This window comes from Carcharhinus amblyrhynchos, chromosome 17 (assembly GCF_965287045.1).
Source record: "Carcharhinus amblyrhynchos chromosome 17, sCarAmb.v2.hapA, whole genome shotgun sequence".
Taxonomy (NCBI): Eukaryota; Metazoa; Chordata; class Chondrichthyes; order Carcharhiniformes; family Carcharhinidae; genus Carcharhinus; species Carcharhinus amblyrhynchos.
Window position 1 is genome coordinate 53,549,782 of NC_137340.1, and position 25,316 is coordinate 53,575,097.

At 45.9% G+C, this 25,316-nt stretch overlaps 1 protein-coding gene across 2 annotated transcripts in view; it reads right to left on the reverse strand.

Annotated features, from left to right (window-relative positions):
- Positions 1-22,621, reverse strand: part of LOC145354251 (A-type potassium channel modulatory protein KCNIP2) — a 361,507-nt gene extending 338,886 nt beyond the window's left edge. For both annotated transcript variants that reach the window (XM_080205338.1, XM_080205337.1), the window contains exons 1-2: positions 21,623-22,621; positions 21,421-21,512 (exon numbers count right to left, since the gene is read on the reverse strand). In XM_080205338.1, the coding sequence (XP_080061464.1) occupies positions 21,421-21,502 (82 nt within the window). In that variant the 5' untranslated portion in view covers positions 21,503-21,512; positions 21,623-22,621. The remainder of the gene's footprint in view (positions 1-21,420; positions 21,513-21,622) is intronic.
- Between the last annotated feature and the right edge of the window lie 2,695 nt (positions 22,622-25,316).

Consider the following 25,316-nt stretch of genomic DNA (forward strand, 5'->3'; position numbering starts at 1 on the left):
TCAGAAAGGACAGTAGGACTAGGGGGCACAGCCTCAAGATAAAGGGGGGGGGGCGGTTTAGAACGGAGTTGAGGAAGAACTTCTTCACTCAAAGGGTGGTGAATCTCTGGAATTCTCTGCCTGTTGAAGTGGTGGAGGCTGCCTCGCTAAATATTTTTAAGACACGGGTTGATGGGTTTTTGATAGGAGAGGGGATTAAGGGTTATGGGGAGAGGGCGGGAAAGTGGAACTGAGCCACGACAGATCAGCCATGATCTTATTGAATGGCGGGGCAGGCTCGAAGGGCTAGATGACCTACTCCTGCTCCTATTTCTTATGTTGTTATGTTCTTACATCCTCAGCCAATTTGATTCACTCCACGTGATATCAAGAAATGGTTGGAGACACTGGATACTGCAAAGGCAATGGGTCCTGATAACAATCCAGCAATAGACTTGTGCTCCAAAACTTGCCGCTCCCCGAGCCAAGCTCTTCCAGTACAGCTACAACACTGGCATCTACCCAACAATGTGGAAAATTGCCCAGGTATGTCCTGTACACAATAAACAGGACAAATCCAACCACCAATTACTGCCCAATCAGTCTACTCTTGATCATCGGTAAAGTGATGGAAGGGGTCATCGGCAGTGCTATCACCTGCTCAGCAATAACCAGTGATGTCCAGTTTGTGTTTCACCAGGGGCACTCAGCTCCTGACCTCATTCCAGCCTTGGTTCAAACCTGGACAAAAGAGCTAAGTTCCAGAGGTGAGGTAAGGGTGACTGTCCTCAACATCAAGGCAGCATTTCGGCAAGCGTGACATCAAGGACCCCGAGTGAAATTGGGATCAATAGGAATCAGGGGAAAACCCTCCGCTGGTTGGAGTCATACCTGGCACAGGGAATGGTTGTGCTGGTTGGAGTCAATCCTCCCAGCCCCAGGAGTTTCTCAGGATAAAGTCCGAGGCCCAACCATCTTCAGCTGCTTCATCAATGAACATTATTCTTCCATAAGGTTTGGATGTTCATGGATGATTGGCGATGGGTTTTAAATCCTGAGATACTAAACCAGTCCGCATCCATCTGCAGCAACGTCTGAACAATATTCACACTTGGGTTGATAAATGGCGAGTGATATTCAGGCCACACAAGAGCAAGGCAATGACTATCTCCAACAAGAGAGAATCTAACCACCTTCCTCTGGCTTTGAATGAATCCCCCAGTCCAGCCAAATAACGACCCCGCAAGAGAGAGGGTCAGAGGCAGGGAATCCTGCGGTGAGCAACTCACTTCTGAGTCCACCATCAGGAGTGTGATAGGAATAGAAGAAAAGGGTTAGGCCATTCAGCCCATTGAGTTTGCTCCACCTGATGAAGGAGCAGTGCTCCAAAAGCTTGTGATTCCAAATAAACCTGTTGGTCTTTAACCCGCTGTTGTGAGACAGAGTAGTCGGAGTAGAGAAGGAGGTAGAAGGGGGGGGTGGGGTAGCATTATTGGTCAGGGACTGTATCACAGTGTCAGAGAGGAAGTTTGATGAGGACTTGTCTGTTGAGGTAGTATGGGCGGAGATTAGAAATAGGAGTGGAGAGGTCACCCTGTTGGGAGTCTTTTATAGACCTCCTAAAAGTTCTAGAGAGGTTGAGGAAACGATTGCGGAGACGATCCTGGTTAGGAGTGAAAGTAATAGGGTAATTGTTATGGGGGATTTTAACTTTACTAATATTGATTGGAATTGTTATAGCTCTAGCTCGTTAGAGGGGTCAGTTTTTGTACAAAGCATGCAGGAAGATTTCTTGACTCAGTATGTAGATAGGCCAACTAGAGGTGAGGCTATATTGGATTTGGTGCTGGGAAATGAGCCAGATCAGGTGTTGGATTTGGAAGTTGGTGTGCATTTTGGTGATAGTGACCACAATTCGGTTACGTTCACCTTAGTGATGGAAAGGGATAGGCATGAACCTCGGGCCAGTGGTTTTAGCTGGGGGAAGGGTAATTATGAGGCTATTAGGAGAGAATTAGGAAGCATAGGTTGGACTAGGAGATTACAGGGACTGGGAACGTCCGAAATGTGGAGTTTTTTCAAGGAGCAGCTATTGCGAGTCCGTGATAGGTATGTCCCTGTCAGGCAAGGAGGAATTGGTAGGGCTAGGGAACCGTGGTGCACCAAAAAAGTAGTTTCGTTGGTTAAAAGGAAAAAGGAGGCTTATGTTCGGATGAGACGTGTGGGCTTGGGTAGTGCACTAGAAAACTTTAGATTGGCTAGGAGGGAGTTGAAGAGTGAGCTAAGAAGGGCTAAAAGAGGACATGAGAAGACTTTGGCTGATAGGGTTAAGGAGAATCCTAAAGCGTTCTATAGGTATGTCAAGAACAGAAGGTTGGTTAGGGCAAGATTAGGGCCAGTTATAGACAGCAGAGGGAAGTTATGTGTGGAACCGGAGGAGATTGGAGAGGCATTGAACCAATATTTCTCTTCGGTGTTCACGCAGGGGGACATGGATATAGCTGAGGAGGACACTGGGTTGCAGGGGAGTAGAATTGACAGTGTTACAGTTGATAAGGAGGATGTGCTGGATATTCTGGAGGGTCTGAAAATAGATAAGTCCCCTGGTCCGGATGGGATTTACCCCAGGATTCTCTGGGAGGCAAGAGAAGTGATTGCAGAGCCTTTGGCTCTGATCTTTAGGTCGTCGTTGGCCTCTGGTATAGTACCGGAAGATTGGAGGTTAGCGAATGTTGTCCCATTGTTTAAGAAGGGGAACAGAGACTTCCCCGGGAATTATAGACCGGTGAGTCTCACTTCTGTTGTGGGCAAGGTTTTAGAAAAAATTATTAGGGATAGGATTTATAGTTATTTGGAGAGTAATGAATTGATTGGAGATAGTCAGCATGGTTTTGTGGCGGGTAGGTCGTGCCTTACTAACCTTATTGAGTTTTTTGAGAAAGCGACCAAAGAGGTGGATGGGGGTAAGGCAGTGGACGTGGTATATATGGATTTTAGTAAGGCGTTTGATAAGGTTCACCATGGTAGGCTTCTGCACAAAATGCAGATGTATGGGATTGGGGGTGATCTAGGGAATTGGATCAGGAATTGGTTAGCGGATAGGAGACAGAGGGTGGTGGTTGATGGTAAATATTCATCATGGAGTTCGGTTACGAGTGGTGTGCCTCAGGGATCTGTTTTGGGGCCACTGCTGTTTGTAATTTTTATTAATGATCTGGATGAGGGTATAGTTGGGTGGATTAGTAAATTTGCTGATGACACCAAAGTCGGAGGTGTGGTAGATAGTGAGGAAGGGTGTCATAGTTTGCAGGAAGACTTAGACAGGTTGCAGAGCTGGGCCGAGAGGTGGCGGATGGAGTTTAATGCGGAGAAGTGTGAGGTAATTCACTTTGGTAGAAATAACAGATGTGTCGAGTATAGGGCTAACGGGAGGACTTTGAATAGTGTGGATGAGCAGAGGGATCTTGGTGTATGTGTACATAGATCCCTGAAAGTTGGGAATCAAGTAGATAAGGTTGTTAAGAAGGCATATGGTGTCTTGGCGTTTATTGGTAGGGGGATTGAATTTAGGAGTCGCAGCGTTATGTTGCAACTGTGCACAACTCTGGTGCGGCCGCACTTGGAGTATTATGTGCAGTTCTGGTCCCCACATTATAGGAAGGATGTGGAGGCTTTGGAGAGGGTGCAGAGGAGGTTTACCAGGAATGTTGCCTGGTATGGAGGGGAGGTCCTATGAGGAGAGGCTGAGGGATTTGGGGTTGTTTTCGCTGGAAAGAAGGCGGCTAAGAGGGGATCTTATTGAAACATATAAGATGATTAGAGGTTTAGATAGGGTGGATAGTGATAGCCTTTTTCCTCAGATGGAGAAATCTAGCACGAGGGGGCATGGATTTAAATTAAGGGGGGGTAGTTATAGGATGGATGTCAGGGGCAGGTTCTTTACCCAGAGGGTGGTGAGGGATTGGAATGCCCTGCCTGCTGCAGTTGTAAATGCGCCTAGTTTGGGGGCGTTTAAGAGATCCGTGGATAGGTTTATGGACGAAAAGGGATTGGTTTAGGTTAGTGGGTCATTGTTTTGTAACTGGTCGGCGCAACATCGTGGGCCGAAGGGCCTGTTCTGCGCTGTAATGTTCTATGTTCTATGTTCTATGTACTGTCCCCACCCCAGTCCAACACCATAATCTCCATATCACAATTGGATGGCCAGCAGCTCAGTAGCACCTGCCAGCAATGGTGACCACTGCTGGAACTACAGGGAGACCCACCACACGAAGAACATAAAAGTTAGGCCATCTGGCCCCTCGAGCCTGCTCCGCCATTCAACAAGATCATGGCTGATCTTATTGTGAACTCAGCTCCACTTACCCGCCCACTCACCATTACCCTTAATTCCTTTACTGTTCAAAAATGTATCTAACTTTGCCTCAAAAACATTCAATGAGGGAGCATCAACTGCTTCACTGGGCAGGGAATTCCACAGATTCACAACCCTTTGTATGAAGAAGTTCCTCCTCAACTCAGTCCTAAATCTGCTCCCCCTTATTTTGAGGCCATGCCCCCTAGTTCTAGTTTCACCCACCAGTGGAAACAACTTCCCTGCTTCTATCTTATCTATTCCCTTCATAATCTTATATGTTTCTATAAGATCTCCCCTCATTCTTCTGAATTCCAATGAGTATAGCCCCAGTCTACTCAGTCTCTCCTCTTAAGCCAACCCTCTCAACTCTGGAATCAACCTAGTGAATCTCCTCTGCACCCCCTCCAGTGCCAGTATATCCTTTCTCAAGTAAGGAGACCAAAACTGTACACAGTACTCCAGGTGTGGCCTCACCAGCACCTCATACAGCTGCAACATAATCTCGCTGTTTTTAAACTCCATCCCTCTCGCAATGAAGGACAAAATTCCATTTGCCTTCTTAATCACCTGCTGCACCTGCAAACCGATTCCTTGAGATTCCTGCACAAGGACACCCAGATCCCTCTGCACAGCAGCATGCTGCAATTTTTTTACCATTTAAATAATAGTCCATTTTGCTGTTATTCCTACCAAAATAGATGACCTCACATTTACCAACATAGTCTGGCAGATGGAGTACAATCACTTAGACTATCTGTAACCCTTTGCAGACTTTCAGTGTCCTTTGCACATTTTTTTCTGCCACCCATCTTAGTGTCAAGTGTGAATTTTGACACACTACACTTGGTCCCCAACTCCAAATCATCTATGTAAATCATAAACAATTGCGTTTCCAACACTGAACCCTGATGCACACCACTAGTCACTGATTGTCAACTAGAAAAACACCCGTTTACCCCCACTCTTTGCTTTTTGCTGGTTAACCAATCCTCTACCCATGCTAATACATTACCTGTAACTCCGTGCACCTTTATCTTATGTAGCAGCCTTTGATGTGGCACCTTGTCAAATGCCTTCTGGAAATCCAGATACACCACATCTACAGGTTCCCCATTGTCCACTGCACGTGTAATGTTCTCAAAGAATTCCACCAAATTAGTCAAACATGACCTTCCCTTCATGAACCCATGCTGCACCTTACCAATGAGATCATTTATATCCAGATATCCAGAAGGAGCCTCGGTAAGTCAGTAGTCAGGAGTCTATGTGAGGGGGATATGCGAAGGGGTTCAAGAGGCCAAGGGGAGGGCTTGGAGAACCTCATGGGAAGGGGGTTTCTTTGAGATCATACCCCCCCCATTGCCTGACACCAGGCCACAAACCCCCCACTATCCGAAGGACGTGTTGATTGGGTGGATTGGTCAAGCTAAATTCTCCCTCAGTGTACCTGAACAGGCACCAGAATGTGGCAACTAGGGGCTTTTCATAGTAACTTCATTGCTGTGTTAATGTAAGCCTAGTTGTGACATTGATAAATAAACTGAAGCTCCGCCCCACCAGTGGCAGTAGGATGGGACCTTTATGTTTCATTAATTGGCTGCTTAAGGACCTCAATAGGCCAAGGATGGGTGGACCTCCTCTCTCTCTATGCCACCGCCAAAACCAAAATATCAATTTGAGGGTCATTCCCTCAGCACTGACCCCCTGGCAGTGCGGCGTTCCCTCAGCACTGACACCCTGGCAGTGCGGCGCTCCCTCAGCACTGACCCTCTGACACTAGACCACCCCTTCAGTCCAACATTGGGTGATGATTTGATTCTGTTCTCAGATTTTTGGACTGGGATTTAAAGCTACAATCTTTGCCAGGGATATTTCACTGTGGACAACTGGAGAAGTTTTCAATTGTCCAGAATGTTATTCTGGGTTAAAAGAGAAGAAAGACTGAATATTGGCATCTGTTCCTGTCCTGGGAGTGTTTGATGGGGACGGTGTAGAGGGAGCTTTACTCTTTATCTAACCGCGTGCTGTACCTGTCCTGGGAGTGTTTGATGGGGGAACAGTGTAGAGGGAGCTTTACTCTATTTGATATTGCCACACAGTGTCAGATATGTCAACATTAACCATAGAACCCTACAGTGCAGAAAGAGGCCCTTCGGCCCATCGAGTCTGCACCGACCACAATCCCACCCAGGCCCTACCCCCATATCCCTACATATTTTACCCACTAATCCCTCTAACCTAAGCACTTCAGGACAAATAAGGGGAGGTGGAGAGACTCTTCCCGCTCAGAAAGGACAGTAGGACTAGGGGGCACAGCCTCAAGATAAAAGGGGGGCGGTTTAGAACGGAGTTGAGGAGGAACTTCTTCACTCAAAGGGTGGTGAATCTCTGGAATTCTCTGCCCATTGAAGTGGTGGAGGCTGCCTCGCTAAATATTTTTAAGACGCGGGTTTTTGATAAGAGAGGGGATTAAGGGTTATGGGGAGAGGGCAGGAATGTGGAGCTGAGCCAAGACAGATCAGCCATGGTCTTATTGAATGGCGGGGCAGGCTCGAAGGGCTAGTTGGCCTACTCCTGCTCCTATTTCTTATGTTCTTATGTTCAATTCTTTAGCATAGCCAATCAACCTAACCCGCACATCTTTGGACTGTGGGAGGAAACCGGAGCACCTGGAGGAAACCCACGGAGACACGAGGAGAATGTGCAAACCCCACACAGACGGTGACCCGAGCTGGGAATCGAACCCAGGAGCTGTGAAGCAGCAGTGCCGATCACTGTGTTACCGTGCCGCCAATCCTCACAACTTTCCTGAGGAAGATGCTGTTGTGAATTATCTGTCTGGTTTTGTCTGTGACACACTGTCGATGTGGAGTTTGCACATTCTCCCGTGTCTGCGTGGGTTTCCTCTGGGTGCTTCTGTTTCCTCCCACAGTGCAGAGATACGCAGGTTAGGTGGATTAGCCATGGTAAATGTTGGGGTTACAGGGGCAGGGTGAGGGACAGGGTCTGGGTGGGATGTTCTTTCGGAGAGTCAGTCCTCAGCTCAATGGGCCTCTTGGTGCACCGTCAGGATTCTAATAGTTTATTGTGATTTTTTCCATGGTGAATCCACTGAAGTGAAACAGTGTGCAGGATAATCTCCAACAAAGGAATGGAAGGTCAAAGCCTTGAGATTACAAACTCCCCACCACTATTAGGAAGTTCTGATTTACATTCTGATCTTTCTTCATCCACTTTCACCCATAGCGTCTGTTTGATACATTCTGTCAGAACTTTCCCAATTTATCCATCTTTGAATTTAGGGTAAGTATTCCTCCTGAGTTTTTGTCTTGTTTGTTCTTTCATCTCGACTGAGGCCAGGATTGGCCAAGTCAGTGAGAATCCTCCTGACAGGATGTTCCTGCCAATAGGAACTACATGCTCAGTGTCACCTTATCTAGTACCAGTCTCCGGTCTGTCTCCGAGCAGGTCAGACTGGCTCAGAATGGGGTCAGAGTTAACCATACTGGGGTCAGAGTGGGTCAGAGTTGATCAGAGTGAGGTCAGACTGGGGTCAGAGTATTGAGGGATGGAGATAGGGAAGAGCCGAGGCAACGGAGGGGTTTTAAAACAAGGATGAGAACTTTAAAATGGAAGCACTGATGAACCATGAGCCAGTGTGGCTCGGTGAGTACCAATGTGAAGGCTGTGAGTTAGGGTACAGGCAGCATGGATAAACTCACATCAAGCTATGAGGAGAGGCTGAATAAACTGGGCTTGTACTCGTTAGAGTTTAGAAGAATGAGGGGAGATCTCATTGAGACGTATAAGATGATGAATGGGATGGATAGGATAGAGGTGGAGAGACTCTTCCCGCTCAGAAAGGACAGTAGGACTAGGGGGCACAGCCTCAAGATAAAGGGGGGGGTGGTTTAGAACAGAGTTGAGGAGGAACTTCTTCACTCAAAGGGTGGTGAATCTCTGGAATTCTCTGCCCGTTGAAGTGGTGGAGGCTGCCTCGCTAAATATTTTTAAGACGCGGGTTGATGGGTTTTTTGATAAGAGAGGGGATTAAGGGTTATGGGGAGAGGGCGGGAAGGTGGAACTGAGCCACGACAGATCAGCCATGATCTTATTGAATGGCATGGCAGGCTCGAAGGGCTAGATGGCCTACTCCTGCTCCTATTTCTTATGCTAAGGTAGAAAGTGGGAGGCTGACCAGGAGAGCATTGGAATGGACAAATCAGGAATTAAAAAAGGCATTGGGTTTGGGCTGGGCAGTGTTTTAGAAATGAAAGTCAGCTATCTTTATGAGGTTCTGAAATGTATATGAGGGGATAGCTCATGTATTCTTCAATTTTAAAAACTCAGAATGATCCTGTTTATACTGGCTTCCTGATGCTGCCTTTTATTGCTCTGTCCAACATTTTAATTGCTCTGTCTCTCTGTTACTGCTCTTCGGGTTACAATGCTGCTGTGTGATTAACAAGGTGCAGAGTAAAACATATTCACCTTAACACCCCCACTCCCCACAGATCCCCAGCTCTTGGGTCCGTTATTTGCTATCTGGGTCCCCTGGCCCTCCTCAGAGTCCTGAACTTCTGACATCCTGTTTTATATTCCGAACGTTTCTGATTATATATTTCGCTGAGGAACCAGACTGGACCTGACCTTGGTGAGCTCGAGTCTCGCTGCATGATTTCAGTTAGGAAAACAGCTCTCTGTCAAAGACAAACAATATCATCCCCTCTTTCATTGGGATGGATTAATGCCTGGGTCATAACAGAGGACAAACAATTCAATACAGAAACATTAACGAGTGTTTCTTTATTGATGGCGCACAGCACATTGGCACTTTCAGATCAGTACCTGAGACCACCTTCTTTCACATGTACGCTCACTAATCATCTCTCCTGGGAGACCCTGTGTATCTAAGTCGAACACTCAACAAGAGGAACGGAGTGACCCCTCCGACTCTGAACTCTTTCTAATAAGCAGTGACCTGCTGTTCCCCTAAGACCAACCTTTGTCGTGCTGTAAATTTCAATTAAGTTTCTATTCTTGCCGAGCTCCATACAATAGTCGATCTTTGAAAAGTGTTGTGACAAGCATCATCATCCAATCTCACGGCCATTATATACCCAGCTCCCAACTGTTCACTGCCCTCGGGGTAGTTTCTCTCAATTCTTTCCTGTTACTCCCCATGAATAGAATCGAGAGGGTGAGCGGCGGAAGGTTAGTCCTACTGGCTGGCAAATGGGCACAGGCTGAGGAGCTAAACCTGGAGAATAAACGGGGAGTTTAATAATCCCCTTTTCAACAAGAATCCTTTACAAATGGCAATTCCGTCTGCAATTTAATTTAAAAGGTAACCGGGTGAGATTTTGTAATGAAACAATTTCAAAGTACACGGGGAGATGACAGAGAAAGAAATTCAATGTATTTAGCTTCAGTTGAAGAGCTAGCAGAGGTTGAAGATGATGGCCTGAATGGCTGTGCTCTCGAGTCCTCTTCTCTCGCTAGTTCACTGTCTCCATTTGCTATTTTAAAAATGTACCATCAGAGTCTTTAGAAACATGAATTCTTTCAAATAAATAAAGGCAGCCAATGCTGGAGAAACGCAGCCAGTCCGACAGCCTCAACACGGAGAAAAAGAGTCAACATTTCATATCCAAAATAAAAGCAAGTGATTGTGGATGCTGCAAATCTGAAATAACAACAGAAAATGCTGTAAAACACAGCCGGCCCTGCAGCATCTGTGGATATAAACAGAGTTAACGCTTTGAGTCCATGTGGGTCTTCTTCAGAGCCCCGTACCAACTCCCCAAACCGCCCAGCCCCGTCTACCCGTCGCCCCAAACCGCCCAGCCCCGTCTACCCGTCGCCCCAAACCGCCCAACCCCGTCTACCCGTCGCCCCAAACCGCCCAACCCCGTCTACCCGTCGCCCCAAACCGCCCAGCCCCATACCACCCAACCCCGTCTACCCATCGCCCCAAACCGCCCAACCCCATCTACCCATCGCCCCAAACCACCCAACCCCATCTACCCATTTTCTGCCCTAATTCCTCAATCTCAACCTTGCTCTTAAACCCCAACCTCACCTCCCTCCTTCTCCCTGTATCCTTCGAATGCATTCACCTATTCCCCTGACTGAAAAATTCCTCTAATTTCCCATCTTATTTTTAACTTTTTATTTTTAACGCGTGTCTCCGGGGATTTGAACTCTTCATCACAATGAACATTTCTACTGTTACGTTTTATAATTTTAAAGTCACCAGTGAGATCATCACAAATTCCCTTTGCTGACAAATAGAAATGCTTGAAATGTTCCTCTCTGTGGAAATTTCCAGAATCATATTGGATATTTCAATGTGCTGTCTGTACAGCTCTCTGTAAAATCTCCCTGTAATAAAGGTGGCCGATACAGAACGCAATTGACCCACCATCAGCTTTCCTTTAACATCAACTTGCTCCTTTAATGGCCCATGTCGTCATTAGGTGTTCCGTGGTGTTATTGTACGCAACAATCGATTGAGACAAATCAAAATGCACATCAATTAGATTCCTGGCACAGTTTCCAACACTGTTGACTCCGAATTTGAATTTAACTGCAGAGATTTCATACAGTACCACGCTGGGACTTTGATACCTTCCCAGGGTAGTACTGAGAGATTGCTGTACTGTCAGAGGTGCAGGCTGCAATTCTCCCTTCCTGCTGTGCTAATTTTTTAGCGCAACGGCCTGGGAGATTGTCACGTCAGCCAATTTGCAGGGTTCGCACGAGCATTCATGCCACACTTGCACCTCCGAATGCTAGATTTCCAGTGGCGTCTGCTCCACGCCTGTAATCGATGGAGGCGCCATTTACATAGTTATTGTAATAGAAATGAAACACTGAACTCTCCAGGCCGATAGGATCTCCCACCCCACTAGAGTGTTTCACTACAGTGGGGATTACAGTCGCGCCCCACTTTCAGGGAACTAGCAACACAACCCCGCAGGAGTGAAGGGGGGTAATCAGGGCCCCCCAGGGTCAGTGGCAGGGGGGTGTTCCCTTGGCATTGGTACCATGATACTGCCAGCCTTGTGCCCCCTGGAATTGCCCAAGGGTCAATGTGCCAATGTCCATCGGGCAAGGGCAGTGCCAAGGGGGAAGGGCATATAGGGATGGGATCTACAGGGTGGGGCCTTATAGGGCAGGGCATAGTGATTGGTGTGGGTGGGGGGAGGTCCTGCTGCCACTCTGCATAGGGATCAGTGGGGGAAGCAGCGAGGCCAGGGAGGGGCGGGGGGTGCGGAGGGGAGGGGAGGGAGCAGTCAGCCTGCTTGGTGGGGGGGGAATGGGTCGGCATTATGGGGAGGTCGGGACTGTTGGGGGAGATGGGTGGTTACTGTCAGGGTTGGCTGATCTGAGGAGGGGGGACGGCTAGAGGTGGGACCGGGCCGGGAGGAGGTGGGGTCGGGGCTGGGGTCAGGAAAAGTCGGGGGGGCCAGTGAACGGGCCATGGGCGGGCGGCACGGAGAGGCAGCTTTGTGGGGTTGTGGGAGTTGGCCAGCGATCAGGAGGCCGTCAGTGCGGGGCTACTGCGCATGCACCGGTCTCGGCACTGACTGATTTTGGCGCACGCGCAATGGCCCACTCAGCACGCTGATTTCGTCCTCTCCAATGGAGATCGGCCCCATTCCCTGGTTTTTAATGATATTCACCCTGGTGGCCTCTGCAGTGCACAGAGTGTGGAAGATTCTTCACTGAATTCCCACTGAAAAAAGCAACGTGAATTAATCCAGTTTTCACACAAATTCGACATTTAGAAATGTTTTGGGGAGAACTCTGCCCGCAATCTTTTCAATGAGGCATTAAACCAAAATCCCTCTCAGGTGGACGTGTAAGATCCCTCGGCAGCGTGTGAAGAGGAGCAGGAGAGTTCTCCTGAGCTTTCCGGTTCATTTTTATTCCTCACCAGCACTCACTCAAGCACATTATTTGATCATTATCGCAACACAGCTTCTGGAAGATTGCTGGCTTTCACAATTCCTAAATTACAAGGGGAACCGCATTTTACAAAGTATTCCCATGGCTGGAAAATACCTTGGGCCTGAGCTTGTGAAAGATGCTATAGAAATGCAATTTCTTTTCTTCCTATCATGGGTACCATATCTCCTGTCCTAGTACCTGCCAGAACTGTGGCTAAGATGACAGTTCTACGACAGTGCTTTTCGTTTTTCAGGCTTTATTCCTTCAAGTCAGTTTTGGGGTTTTTGATTAGAATTCCAGGGGATATCACACTCTGGATCATCACTCTGGATCATCTCAGCCCTGTCTGGAGGTCCCCAGCATCACCACAGTTATCATTTTTCAGTCAATTCGATTGACTCTGTGTGATATCGAGGAACAGCTAAAGGTACTGGATATTGCAAAGGCTATGAACCCTGATAATATTGTGATAATAGTATTGTGCTCCAGAACTTGCTGTTCCCCTAGCCAAGCTCTTCCAGCACAGCTGCAGCACTGACATCCATCCAGCAATGTGGAAAATTGTTCAGATATGTCCTGTACCCAAGAAACAGGACAAATCCAACACCCCCACCCCGGTCTACTCTTGATCATCAGTAAACTGATGGAAGGGGTCATCAACAATGCTATCAGGTGGCACTCATGGGTGTTCAGTTTGGGTTCTGCCAGGGTCACTCAGCTCCTGACCAGCTTTGGGTCAAAAATGTTCAAAAGAGCTGAATTCCAGAGGTGAGGTGAGAGTAACAGCCCTTGACGTCAAAGCCCCAGTTGACTGTGGCACCGAGGAGCCCCAACAAAACTGGAGTCAATGGCTATCGGGGGGAATCTCTCCATTGGTTGGAGTCATACCTGGTACGTAGGAAGCTGGTTATAATGCTTGTAGGTCAATCCTCTCAGTTCCAGGACATCTCTGCAGGAATCCCTCAGTGTCCTCAGCTCAACCATCTTCAGCTGCTTGTTCAATGACCTGCCCTCCATCACAAGGTCAGAGATGTTCACCGATGATTGCACAATGTTCAGCACCATTCGCAACGACTCAGACACTGAAGCAGTTCATGTCCAAATGCAGCAAGATCTGGACAATGTCCTGGCTTGGGGACTGACAAGTGTTGTGTAATTTCAAAATCACTAATTTTAGTGCAACTATCATTTTTTAGTTTAAATTAATCTGTTTGTAAGCATTTTCTGCCAAAATTGATGAGAGCCATTTTAATAAAAGCTTAACCAGTATCGTTGGAAACCAGCCAGGTTAGTTAAGTAGGCAGCCTTAATGGGGAGACAATTAAAGAAGCAGTAATTTCTTAATAGATATGTTGGCGAGGCTGGATATGTAATTTGGAATACAAATCTTTCTAACTTTTGTAATTATAAATATTATCAACACTTGATTATTAGTACAGATTTTTTAAAGCGTTGCGGCAATAAGATTATTGTCTGCATCTCAGGCCACAGATTAATGAGGGAATGTTAACCCTGACCAGGAGAACTGAATAGGCTCTTGTCTGAAGATACCTCAATCCCAGACAGCTATGTTGACCAATTATTCCTCAGCAGTCAAGGTAAGAAATGACAAGAAGCATTATCTTAAAGCTGAGACGTTGGGCTGGATTTTACAGCCTCACTCGCTCTGAAAGCATAAAATCCTGCCCAAGGTCACCGGACCTTCCCATGTTCCGCCTCTCACCCACTCCGATTCCCATGGAGGGCAGGGAGGTAAAATTCCAGTCGAACGTGCAAAATCCAATGGGCTAGTTCTTATTTCATTACCGGCAAGTTATAGACCAACTGATTATTTTCCAACAATTGACTAAGCGGCCTTTCAATTTTTAAAGTGTAAAAAAAAGGGGTCTGGAGAAGCCATTTTGGGTGAGGCAGGGTAGAGAGGAAGGACGGGCAGAGACAGAGGAAGGCAAAGAGAGATGTGAAGAGAAAAATGTGGATAGTGAGGGGGAGAGAGATATTTGATCATATTTCAATTTTACTGATGACACCACCTTTGTGGGTCGGAACTCAAACAATGACAAGACAGAGTACGGGAATGAGAGATGAGAGAGGCAGAGGAGAAGGGTAGGAAGAGAGTGATGTTTATGGAGAGGTGCTGAAAGATGTCTTCAATGTTCTTCAGAGTTTACACTTCATGAATTGGCCTGAGGGTGAGGAGAAGTTTGTTCAATTGTTAAAGTGAAGCTTTCTCCTCTTACTGTTGAATATTGTTAACTGATATTTTGCTTTTTATTTTTATCTTTCTGACTTGTTACTGTTTTAATGGGTAATAAATTTTCTGAATTCATCATTGAAAGTGTACTTTCCTGCCATCTGGTTAATTCTCTAGAACCTTATGTCGTTTACAACAGGAAGGTTATTGCAAACAAGTGAACCCTGTAAATCTTAGCTCATATAAATCAAAAAGAAACACTTGTGCAAGTGACAAGTAACATTTGCACCACACAACTGCCAGCCAATGATCATTTCCAAAATGTGAGAATCTAACCATCGCCCCTTAATGTTCAATGGTGTTACCATCACTGAATCACCCACTCTCAACATCCTGAGATTCTCATTGACCAAAAACTCAACTCTATGTGAATTGACCATACTAAATTCTCCCTCGGTATACCCAGACAGGTGCTGGAGTGTGGTGTCTAGGGGATTTTCAGAATAACTTCATTGCAGTGTTAATATAAACATACTTATGACTGATAAATAAGCTTTACTTTTGCTCTGATCAAGACTGCAAAAAACTACAAAGAGTCATGAACGTAGACCATTCCATCAAGCAAACCAGCCTCCCATCCATTGACTTTATCCACACTTCCTGCTGCCTTGGAAAAGCAGCCAGCATAATTAAAGACCCCACATGCACCCCAGACATACTCCCTTTCACCTTCTTCCATCAGGAAAAAGCTACAAAAGTCTGAAATCACGTGCCAACTGATTCATGAACAGTTTCTTTCCTGCTATCAGATTTGTGAATGGATCTTTCTCTGCATCCTTTCCTTCTCCCCTATTTACTTTATGAATGGTATGTTTTGTCTGTATAGCACACAAGAAACAATACTTCTCACTGTATCCCAATACGTGTGAAAATGATAAATCAAATCTTATTTTGGCATTGTGATTATTGTATATAATCTCTATCTGGTAGAAGGTGTTATTAATGTAGAAGTGGTAATACCAAGTTTGAGTTTTAAACCCACCTATGTGGAGGGTTGAAGGAAGGGGTAAGAAATGTTCCAGCAAAGGCCATTCAGTCCATCACGTCTGTCCTGGCTCTGTGCAAGAGTAACTCAGCTAGCCCCACCCCCCAACTCTCAAATGCTTTTTCAACTGCCTTTTGAATGCCACAATTCAATCTGTCTCCACCACACTCTCAGACAGAACATTCCAGATCCTAACTACTCGTTACATCAAGAAGTATTTCCTCATGTCACCTCTGGTTCATTTGTCATTCATTAAGGACCCAATTGTCTATAGTCTTCACACCTGTCTGAGAGCATGAAGGGGGTGCCTGTCCTGGGGAAATTACAAATTGGAGTTCAAAATTGATACAGCCAATGGCAACTTAGCAGAAAGAGGATACAGTAAGGAGGAGGAGTATGTTGAACATAAGAACATAAGAAATAGGAGCAGGAGTAGGCCATCTAGCCCTTCGAGCCTGCCCCGCCATTCAATAAGATCATGGCTGATCTGTCGTGGCTCAGTTCCACTTTCCCGCTTTCTTCCACGTATTACTTACGTGGAGAAAAACTGCAGCAGGCGACGGTGCAGAGGGACCTCGGGGTCCTTGTGCATGAGTCGCAAAAACCCAGCTTGCAGGTGCAGCAGGTGGTCAGGAAGGCGAATGGGATGCTGGCCTTCATAGCGAGGGGGATTGAATATAAAAGTAGGGAGGTCTTGCTGCAGCTGTATAGGGCATTGGTGAGGCCGCAGCTGGAGTACTGTGTGCAGTTTTGGGTGCCGCACCTGCGCAAAGATATTTTGGCCTTGGAGGGAGTGCAGAGGAGGTTTACTAGGCTGATACCGGAGTTGAGGGGGTTGAGCTATGAGGAGAAGCTGAATAAACTAGGCTTGTACTCGTTAGAGTTTAGAAGAATGAGGGGAGATCTCATTGAGACGTATAAGATGATGAATGGGATGGATAGGATAGAGGTGGAGAGACTCTTCCCGCTCAAAAAAGATAGTAGGACTAGGGGGCACAGCCTCAAGATAAAGGGGGGGGGTGGTTTAGAACGGAGTTGAGGAGGAACTTCTTCACTCAAAGGGTGGTGAATCTCTGGAATTCTCTGCCTGTTGAAGTGGTGGAGGCTGCCTCGCTAAATATTTTTAAGACGCGGGTTGATGGGTTTTTGATAAGAGAGGGGATTAAGGGTTATGGGGAGAGGGCGGGAAAGTGGAACTGAGCCACGACAGATCAGCCTGATCTTATTGAATGGCGGGGCAGGCTCGAAGGGCTAGATGGCCTACTCCTGCTCCTATTTCTTATGTTCTTATGTTCCCATAACCCTTAATCCCCTCGCTTATCAAAAACCCATCAACCCGCGTCTTAAATATATTTAGCGAGGTAGCCTCCACCACTTCAACGGGCAGAGAATTCCAGAGATTCACCACCCTTTGAGTGAAGAAGTTCCTCCTCAACTCTAATCTAAACTGCCCCCCCTTATCTTGAGGCTGTGCCCTCTAGTCCTGCTATCCTTTCTAAGTGGGAAGAATCTCTCTACTTCTACCCCATCCATCCCCTTCATTATCTTATGTCTCTATAAGATCCCCCCTCATCCTTCTAAACTCCAACAAGTACAGACCCAGTCTATTTAGTCTCTCTTCATAGTCCAACCCCCTCATCTCTGGTATCAGCCTGGTGAACCTTCTCTGCACTCCCTCCAAGGCCAATATATCCTTTCGCAAATGCAGCGACCAAAACTGCACACAGTACTCCAGCTGCGGCCTCACCAGTGCCCTGTACAGTTGCAGCAAGACCTCCCTACTTTTATATTCAATCCCCCTCGCTATGAAGGCCAGCGTCCCATTCGCCTTCCTGATCACCTGCTGCACCTGCAGACTGGGTTTTAGCGACTCATGCACAAGGGCCCCCAGGTCCCTCTGCACCGTAGCATGTTGCAGCTTTTTGCCTTTTAAATAATAATCCCTGCTACTATTATTTCTGCCAAAGTGGATAACCTCACACTTGCTAACATTATAAGTTGATGGGGGAGTTGGTGATAAAGATAGACCATCACAGTAACTGCAAAGTAATAGTGTAAAAGGGTGCAATAGAGGCTCACCAAGATTTGATCATTTCAGTCTCCCTGGAAGTTTGTAAAGCAAGTTAAAAAATGGATTTTCCTTGAAGTCATGATAAGTCCATCAAAGACATGTATAATGCAGAGGGGACTATGCAGGCAGTAGCACTGGTTCATAACTTAATCCTTTAACCAGTATTTAAGGATTAAATTGTGAGATTGTATGCAATCACATGAATATTTCATCTTTGAGAAAAGCAAGCAGTGTGTCACGGAAAGACTCCCATCACTTCAAAATCAAGCACTTTAAACATTCTCATATTGCTTGATGCCATGCCTCAGTTGGTACACTCTTGCCTCTGGATTAGCTGGCTTCAGTCTGAACCTGCGGCAGTGTTAGAATGTAACCAATGATAACACTGGAGCTGTTGTTGTTTGACAAATGGCAACATGCTGCAAGGGTCAGCTGACCCAGCAAACTATGTAACCAATGGCAAAATTACGTGGGGTAGCACGGTGGCACAGTGGTTAGCACTGCTACCTCACAGCGCCTGGGACCCGGGTTCAATTCCGGTCACTGTCTGTGCGGAGCTTGCACGTTCTCCCTGTGTCTGCGTGGGTTTCCTCCAGGAGCTCCAGTTTCCTCCAATGGTCCAAAGATGTGTGGGTTAGGTGGATTGGCCGTACTAAATTGCCCCTTAGTGACAGGGGATTACCAGGGTAAATGTATGAGGTTACGGGAACAGGGCCTGGGTGGGATTGTGGTCGGTGCAGTCTCAATGGGTCAAATGGCCTCCTTCTTGTAGGGATTCTATGATTCCATGGTCAGTTGACCAGCTGACTCAGTATTAATAAGAATGTGTTGGGAATCGTGGGGAGCTTGGAATGGCCGAGGTGAGGCCTCAAGTGTTGGAGTAATGAAGTTTCTTTATTAAACCTTTTTCTTTGATTTATAAGTTGGAGTAAGTCTTGTTTTATTTTATTGCCTAAAACTGAAGAGTTGTGGAGGGTCAATAATCAGGACCTGACCTCATACTCCAGGCTGACTCTCCGGTATAGTATCCAGGCAGTGTGGATTTGAGGAATTATCATTCTTTGGATGACTCATTAAGGAATAAACCAGTTTCAGTTTCAAACTCAAATGGCCAGGGCACTGAGTTTAAAAATTGGCAAGTCACGTTGTAACTTTATAGAACCTTAGTTTGGCCGCACGTGGAATATACTGTTTAATTCTGGTCGCCATATTACCAGAAGGATGTGGAGGCTTTGGAGATGGTACAGAAAAAAATTACCAGGGTGTTGCCTGGTATGGAGGGCATTAGCTATGAGGAGAGGTTGGAGAAACTTGGTTTGTTCTCACTGGAATGATGGAGGTTGAGGGGCAAATCTTATAGAAGGCTACAAGATTATGAGGGGCATGGACAGAGTGGATAGTCAGAAGCTTTTTCCCCAGAGTGGAACAATCAATTACTAAGGGGCATAGTTTAAGGTGTGAGGGGCAAAGAGATGTACAAGGCAAGTTTTTTTTTCACACAGAGAATGGTGGGTGCCTGAAACTTGCTGCTGGGGGAGGTAGTGGAAGCGGATACGATAGTGACTTTTAAGGGCATCTGGACAAATACATGAATAGGATGGGAATAGAGGGATATGGTCCCCGGAAGGGTAGGGAGTTTTAGTTAAGTCGGGCAGCATGGAGGGCCGAAGGGTCTGTTCCTGTGCTGTAATTTTCTTTTAATTAATAAAGGATTTGACTCTGTACAATTAATAGTAAAACTAGCTCGTTTTAAAGGATTATTAATTATGAAAACTTAGATCGAGGTTTGAAACAGAAATGAAATAATGACCAGATAATCTATTTTAGAGAAGTTAGTTGAAGGATAAATATTGTTGAGGATCGAGGACAGCAGAAAGAACTCCCACACTCATTTTCAAAATAATGGCCATGGGATTTGTACATCAGAGAGCAGGTGACACATTGGTGTAAAGTCTCTTCCAAGAAGATGATACAGTGGTTGGCACTGCTGCCTCACAGCACTAGGGACCCGGGCTCGAATCTGGCCTTGGGTCACTGTGCGGAATTTGCACATTCTTCCTGTGCCCGTGAGGGTTTCCTCCACATGCTCCAAATACCAAAGGGTTTCCTCCAGGTGCTCCGGCTTCCTCCCACCGTCCAAAGATGTGTGGGTTAGGTTGATTGGCCATGCTAAGAAATTGCCCCTTAGTGTCCAGGGATGCGTAGGTTAGAGGGATTAGTGGGTATAATATGTAGGGACATGGGGGCAGGGACTAGGTGGGATTGTGTTTGGTGCAGACTCGATGGGCTGAAGGGCCTCTTTCTGCACTGTAGGGTTCTATGATCTATGATACCTTCCACACTCCAAACCTGAGCAGGTTAGGCAGATTGGCCATGCTAAATTGTCCCTTAGTGTCTAAAGATGGGGGGGGAATTAGTGAGTTAAATATGTGGGGTTACAGGGATAGGCCCTGGCTGGGAGAATTGGTGTAGTCTCGATGGGCTGAATAGCCTCCTTCTGCACTGTAGAGAGTCTACGATTCTATGAATCCATGAACAGTGCAGCATTCCTTCCATACCACAGTGGGACTGTCAGCCTGGATAGTTCTATTTGGATCCTGGAATAGGACTCGAACATTTCTGAGTCAGAAACAACCCCACAAGCTCCATTCGGTAAGGTGCTGATCCTTGTTAGGTTTTCAGTGAGCGCTGATCCTTCAGTAACTTGAACATTCACACCAGGCAGCAAATATTGATAGACCTTTAATGTCAACAGAGCAAAATCTGACCTTCCTCTCAACTGATGCACCCACACACATGCTCTGCCTGTGTACAGTTAGTGAGCAATGGAGTGAATGCTACCTGATGGTTTGACACCCAAACTCAGTAACGAGACCAAGCATATCCAGCCTATTGTTCCCCCACACTGGGCTCAGTCAACACAGCTTCGACTGGGGGTTAACCTGATGGTGGGTTTTACAACTGACGTCAAAACCTACTCCTCAAGTATTACACAGCCGAATGGTGAGAAAACACCACTTTGGTTTCAAATACATCAATAATACGAACAGGCAGATAGCACATTTCCAGAAATCTATTCCATGAATGATAAGATGGAGGGCGATATCATGTTGCCAACTCCTGCCAGAACTATTGCTGGAGATTCAATCACATGACTGCTCACCACCACCATCCCAACCAATCAAATTGTCTTCCCCCCATCTCTAATATTTTTCTAACCATAACAAAATGAAAATTAAAAATAACACGTTTCTAGTGTATTTACTGATTAGTCCTCAGTATTTTACCCACATCAGTGTCTTGGGAATGAATCGTGCAGAGTTGGTAACCCATGGGCAGTACCCACTGAGCGCGATACCCAACAATTTCGATGGTTAAGCGATGCCTCCGTTCTCCAAATGTGAATCAAGGTGCCAAGTTGAGCATTGGCATTAATGGAATGGAAAAGTTTGCCACTCAACTGTGCCCTTTGCTACACCCTGACCCTCCAATCCTCACAAGGTGCAAACCATTGGAAAATCCCAACCCAAACTGTTCAGGAAAAGGTTAAGGGAAACAGAGCCAGTTTTGTCAAGTATTCCAACCAAATCAAGGAGCAATTACGCACAATGATCCAATTTGAATTAACCATAAACCTGGGACAGCAAATCAACAAGACACAGCCACAATCCAAACATTATCAAGAGGGAAAGCACAGAAACAGGACACTGGCCTGGGATCCAGCATGCAACCATCTCATTGAGCATTTCAAACACTTGCCAATTTCAGGCAGAAAGCATTCAATTCTATCCAGTGTTGATTTTATTAATAACCCTTACCTGCCAGTTGGTCATAGCCATCCATATCCCTCTGCTCCGGGTTGGTGAGAGAGACGTTACTCTTTTTGCTTTTTCCTTTCATGATCCCGATACTTAAGGAGACAATGAGGAGGAGGAGGGGGAAAATTGGGAAATGACAAGTCAGTAATTTGGGGAAAGCAGGGGAGAGACAAAGAGAGGGAGAAAGGTGCCGGCTCCTTACCTTCTGTTCTGTCTCCTGATGGGGGGTAGAAAGCTGCCTTTACAGAGAAAAACAGAGCTGGATTTGCCTGAATTGAAGTGTTGTCGGAGATGGATTATTCCTGGACTTTTCCCCTTGCTCTCTCCTGTCTGTTGTCTCTTGGAGTTGTTGATCCAGCTCCTATCCCCAGCAATCTCACCTCCACTCGCTCAGCTCCGATAACGCCGGAGTTTTGTAATATATATATATAAATATATTTGCTGGTTCTCTCTTTCACATTCCTGCCGAGTCTTTCTTTTAAAAATAAATTGCCAATTGCTGATTTGACTTTCCCGAAGCCTCACAAAGTCCCCCCTGTACAATTTCCACAGTGTTTTAATTCTTCAAACGCTCCCTCTGAATGGTTTTCTCTTCCTTAACCCCTCTCCCCTCCTCTCCTTTGGAAAATGAAATCTCTCCCTGATTATTGACAGCCGGTGACTCTCTCCACTTCTCTCTCTCTGGTTCCACGGGGATTTATAGACACCTGGGATTGTGATGGAGCTGAACAGACAGAAAGAAACACATGCAGACATACACACACACAAAACAGAGCAAAGAGCTCACTCAGCACACACTGAGACACACACGAGTGTGTGAGAGGCACAGCAGACAGATTGAGACACCACAGCACTGGATTCAGGCAGAGCTGGTGCTGAAGAGACAGTTACATTCGGTGCTGAGAAACAGACACACACACTCACACACACAGGGCTGAGGAAAGGCGCTGAGATACACACATAAACAGCGCAGGGAGGGCTGTATACAGATAGACAAACAGACAGTTAGGAGTCCACACAAACACGAACCCAGTCCAGACAAATACTAACAGACCGCAGGGAGAGGCAAAAAGAGTCTGAGAGTGCTAGTTCTGAAAGAGAGAGAGAGACAGTGGAACACACAGTACAGAGAGTCAGAGTGAGAGGTAGAACAAGACAGAACAGAAATAGGGAAACCCATGCAGTAATGGTGAGCAGACAAACGCTGGGGGGAACATGGACATAATGGAAAGCAAGACAGAGGGTGCAGTAATAAGCTCAACACAGCCAGAGAGACTGGAGAGGATCAGAGGTTCGGTGAGAAACGATATGACCATAACTTCTTCAGCAATGAAGGAGGTCAGACTCTATCAAACACTCTGCAAGGTGCCAGGACAGGAAGAATGAATCACCAAAATGTTTAACAGATGTGTAACGAAGCAACAAGATCACCAGCTAATAATCACCAGACTCAAAATCAACTTATGACTACAGAAAGGGCCAATGAAGAGATTTGTTCTGCTGAAATTTCATAGAGTGGGAGTGAATGGAAAGGGATTTACTCCATTAGAATTCCGTAGCTTGGGAGTGAATGGGAAGATATTTACTCGATTGGAATTACACAGATTGGGAGTGAATGGAATTGGATTTATTGCCTCAGAATTCCATAGATTCAGAGCGAATAGGAAAGGGTTTATTTCATTGGAATTCTGTGGATTGGGAGTGAACAGGAAGGAGTTTATTCCATTGGAATTCCATAGATTGGGACTGAATGGGAATGGACTTAATCCAATTGAATACTAGAGTGAGAATGAATGGAAAGAGATTTACTCCATAAGAATTCCATAGCTTGGGAATGAATGGGAAAGGATTTACTCTGTTGGGGTTCCAAAGATTGGAATTGAATGGGAAGGGATCTATTCCATTGGAATTCCATAGATTGGGAGTGAATGGGAGGGATTTAATCCATTGGAATTCTATAGATTTGGAGTGAATAGGAAAGGATTTATTCCATTGGAATTCCATAGATTTGGAGTGAATGGGAAGGGATTTACACTGTTGGAATTCCATAGATTGGGAGTGAATAGGAAGAGGTTTATTCCATTGGAAATCTATAAAGTAAGAATGAGCGGGAAGGGATTATTCCATTGGAATTCTATAAAGTGGGAATGAACCAGAAGGGATTTATTCTGTTGGAATTCCATAGATTGGGAGTGAATGGGAAGGGATCTACTAGAACCATAGAACCATAGAAAATTACAGCTCAGAAACAGGCCTTTTGGCCCTCCTTGTCTGTGCCAAACCATTTTTTGCCTAGTCCCACTGACCTGCACCGGGACTATATCCCTCCACACCCCTCTCATCCATGAGCCCGTCCAAGCTTTTCTTAAATGTTAAAAGTGACCCCGCATTTACCACTTTATCCGGCAGCTCATTCCACACTCCCACTACTCTCTGTGTGAAGAAGCCCCTGCTAATATTCCCTTTAAACTTTTCTTCTTTCATCCTTAACCCATGCCCTCTGGTTTTTTTCTCCCCTAGCCTCAATGGAAAAAGCCTGCTTGCATTCACTCTATCTATACCCATCAAAATCTTATACACCTCTATCAAATCTCCCCTCATTCATCTACACTCCAGGGAATAAAGTCCTAACCTATTCAGTCTCTCTCTGTAACTCAGCTTCTCAAATCCTGGCAACTTCCTTGTGAACCTTCTCTGCACTATTTCAACCTTATTTACATCCTGCCTGTAACTAGGTGACCAAAACTGTACACAATACTCTAAATTCAGCCTCACCAATGCTTTATATAACCTTACCATAACACTCCAACTTTTATACTCGATACTCCGATTTATAAAGGCCAATGTACCAAAAGCAAGCTTTACGACCCTATCCACCTGTGATGTCACTTTTAGGGAATTCTGTACCTGTATTCCCAGATCCCTCTGTTCAACTGCACTCTTCAGAGTCCTACCATTTACCCTGTACGTTCTACTTAGGTTTGTCCTTCTAAAGTGCAATATCTCACATTTATCTGCGTTAAATCCCATTTGCCATTTTTCAGCTCATTTTTCTAGTTGGTCCAAGTCCCTCTGCAAGCTTTGAAAACCTTCCTCACTGTCCACTACACCTCCAATCTTTGTATCATCAGCAAATTTGCTGATCCAATTCATCAAATTATCATCCAGATCATTGATATAGATGACAAACAATAATGGACCCAACACTGATCCCTGTGGCACATCACTAGTCACAGGCCTCCACTCAGAGAAGCAATCTTCCACAACCACTCTCTGGCTTCTTCCATTGAGCCAGTGTCTAGTCCTATTTACTACCTCCCCACGTTCACCTAGCGACTGAACCTTCCTAACTAACCTCCCATGAGGGATCATATCAATGGCCTTGCTGAAATCCAGGTAGACAACATCCACCGGCTTCCTTTCATCCACTTTCCTGGTAACCTCCTTGAAAACTCTAATACGTTGGTCAAACATGACCTACCATGTACAAAGCCATGTTGACTCTCCCTAATAAGTCCCTGTCTATCCAAATATTTGTAGATCCTATCCCTTATCACACCTTCCAATAACTTGCCCACCACCGATGTCAAACTTTCTGGCCTATAATTTCCCGGATTTCTTTTGGAACCTTTTTTAAACAACGGAACAACATGAGCCACCCTCCAATCATCTGGCACCTCCCCTGTGCACACTGACATTTTAAATATGTCTGCCAGGGCCCCTGCAAGTTCAACACTAGCCTCCCTCAAGGTCCGTGGGAATACCCTGTCTGGTCCTGGGGATTTATCCACTCTGATTTGCCTCAAGATAGCCAGCACCACCACCTCTTTAATCTGTAAAGGTTCCATGACCTCCCTCCCTGTTTGCCCTATTTCTGTAGACTCTATGCCCGTTTC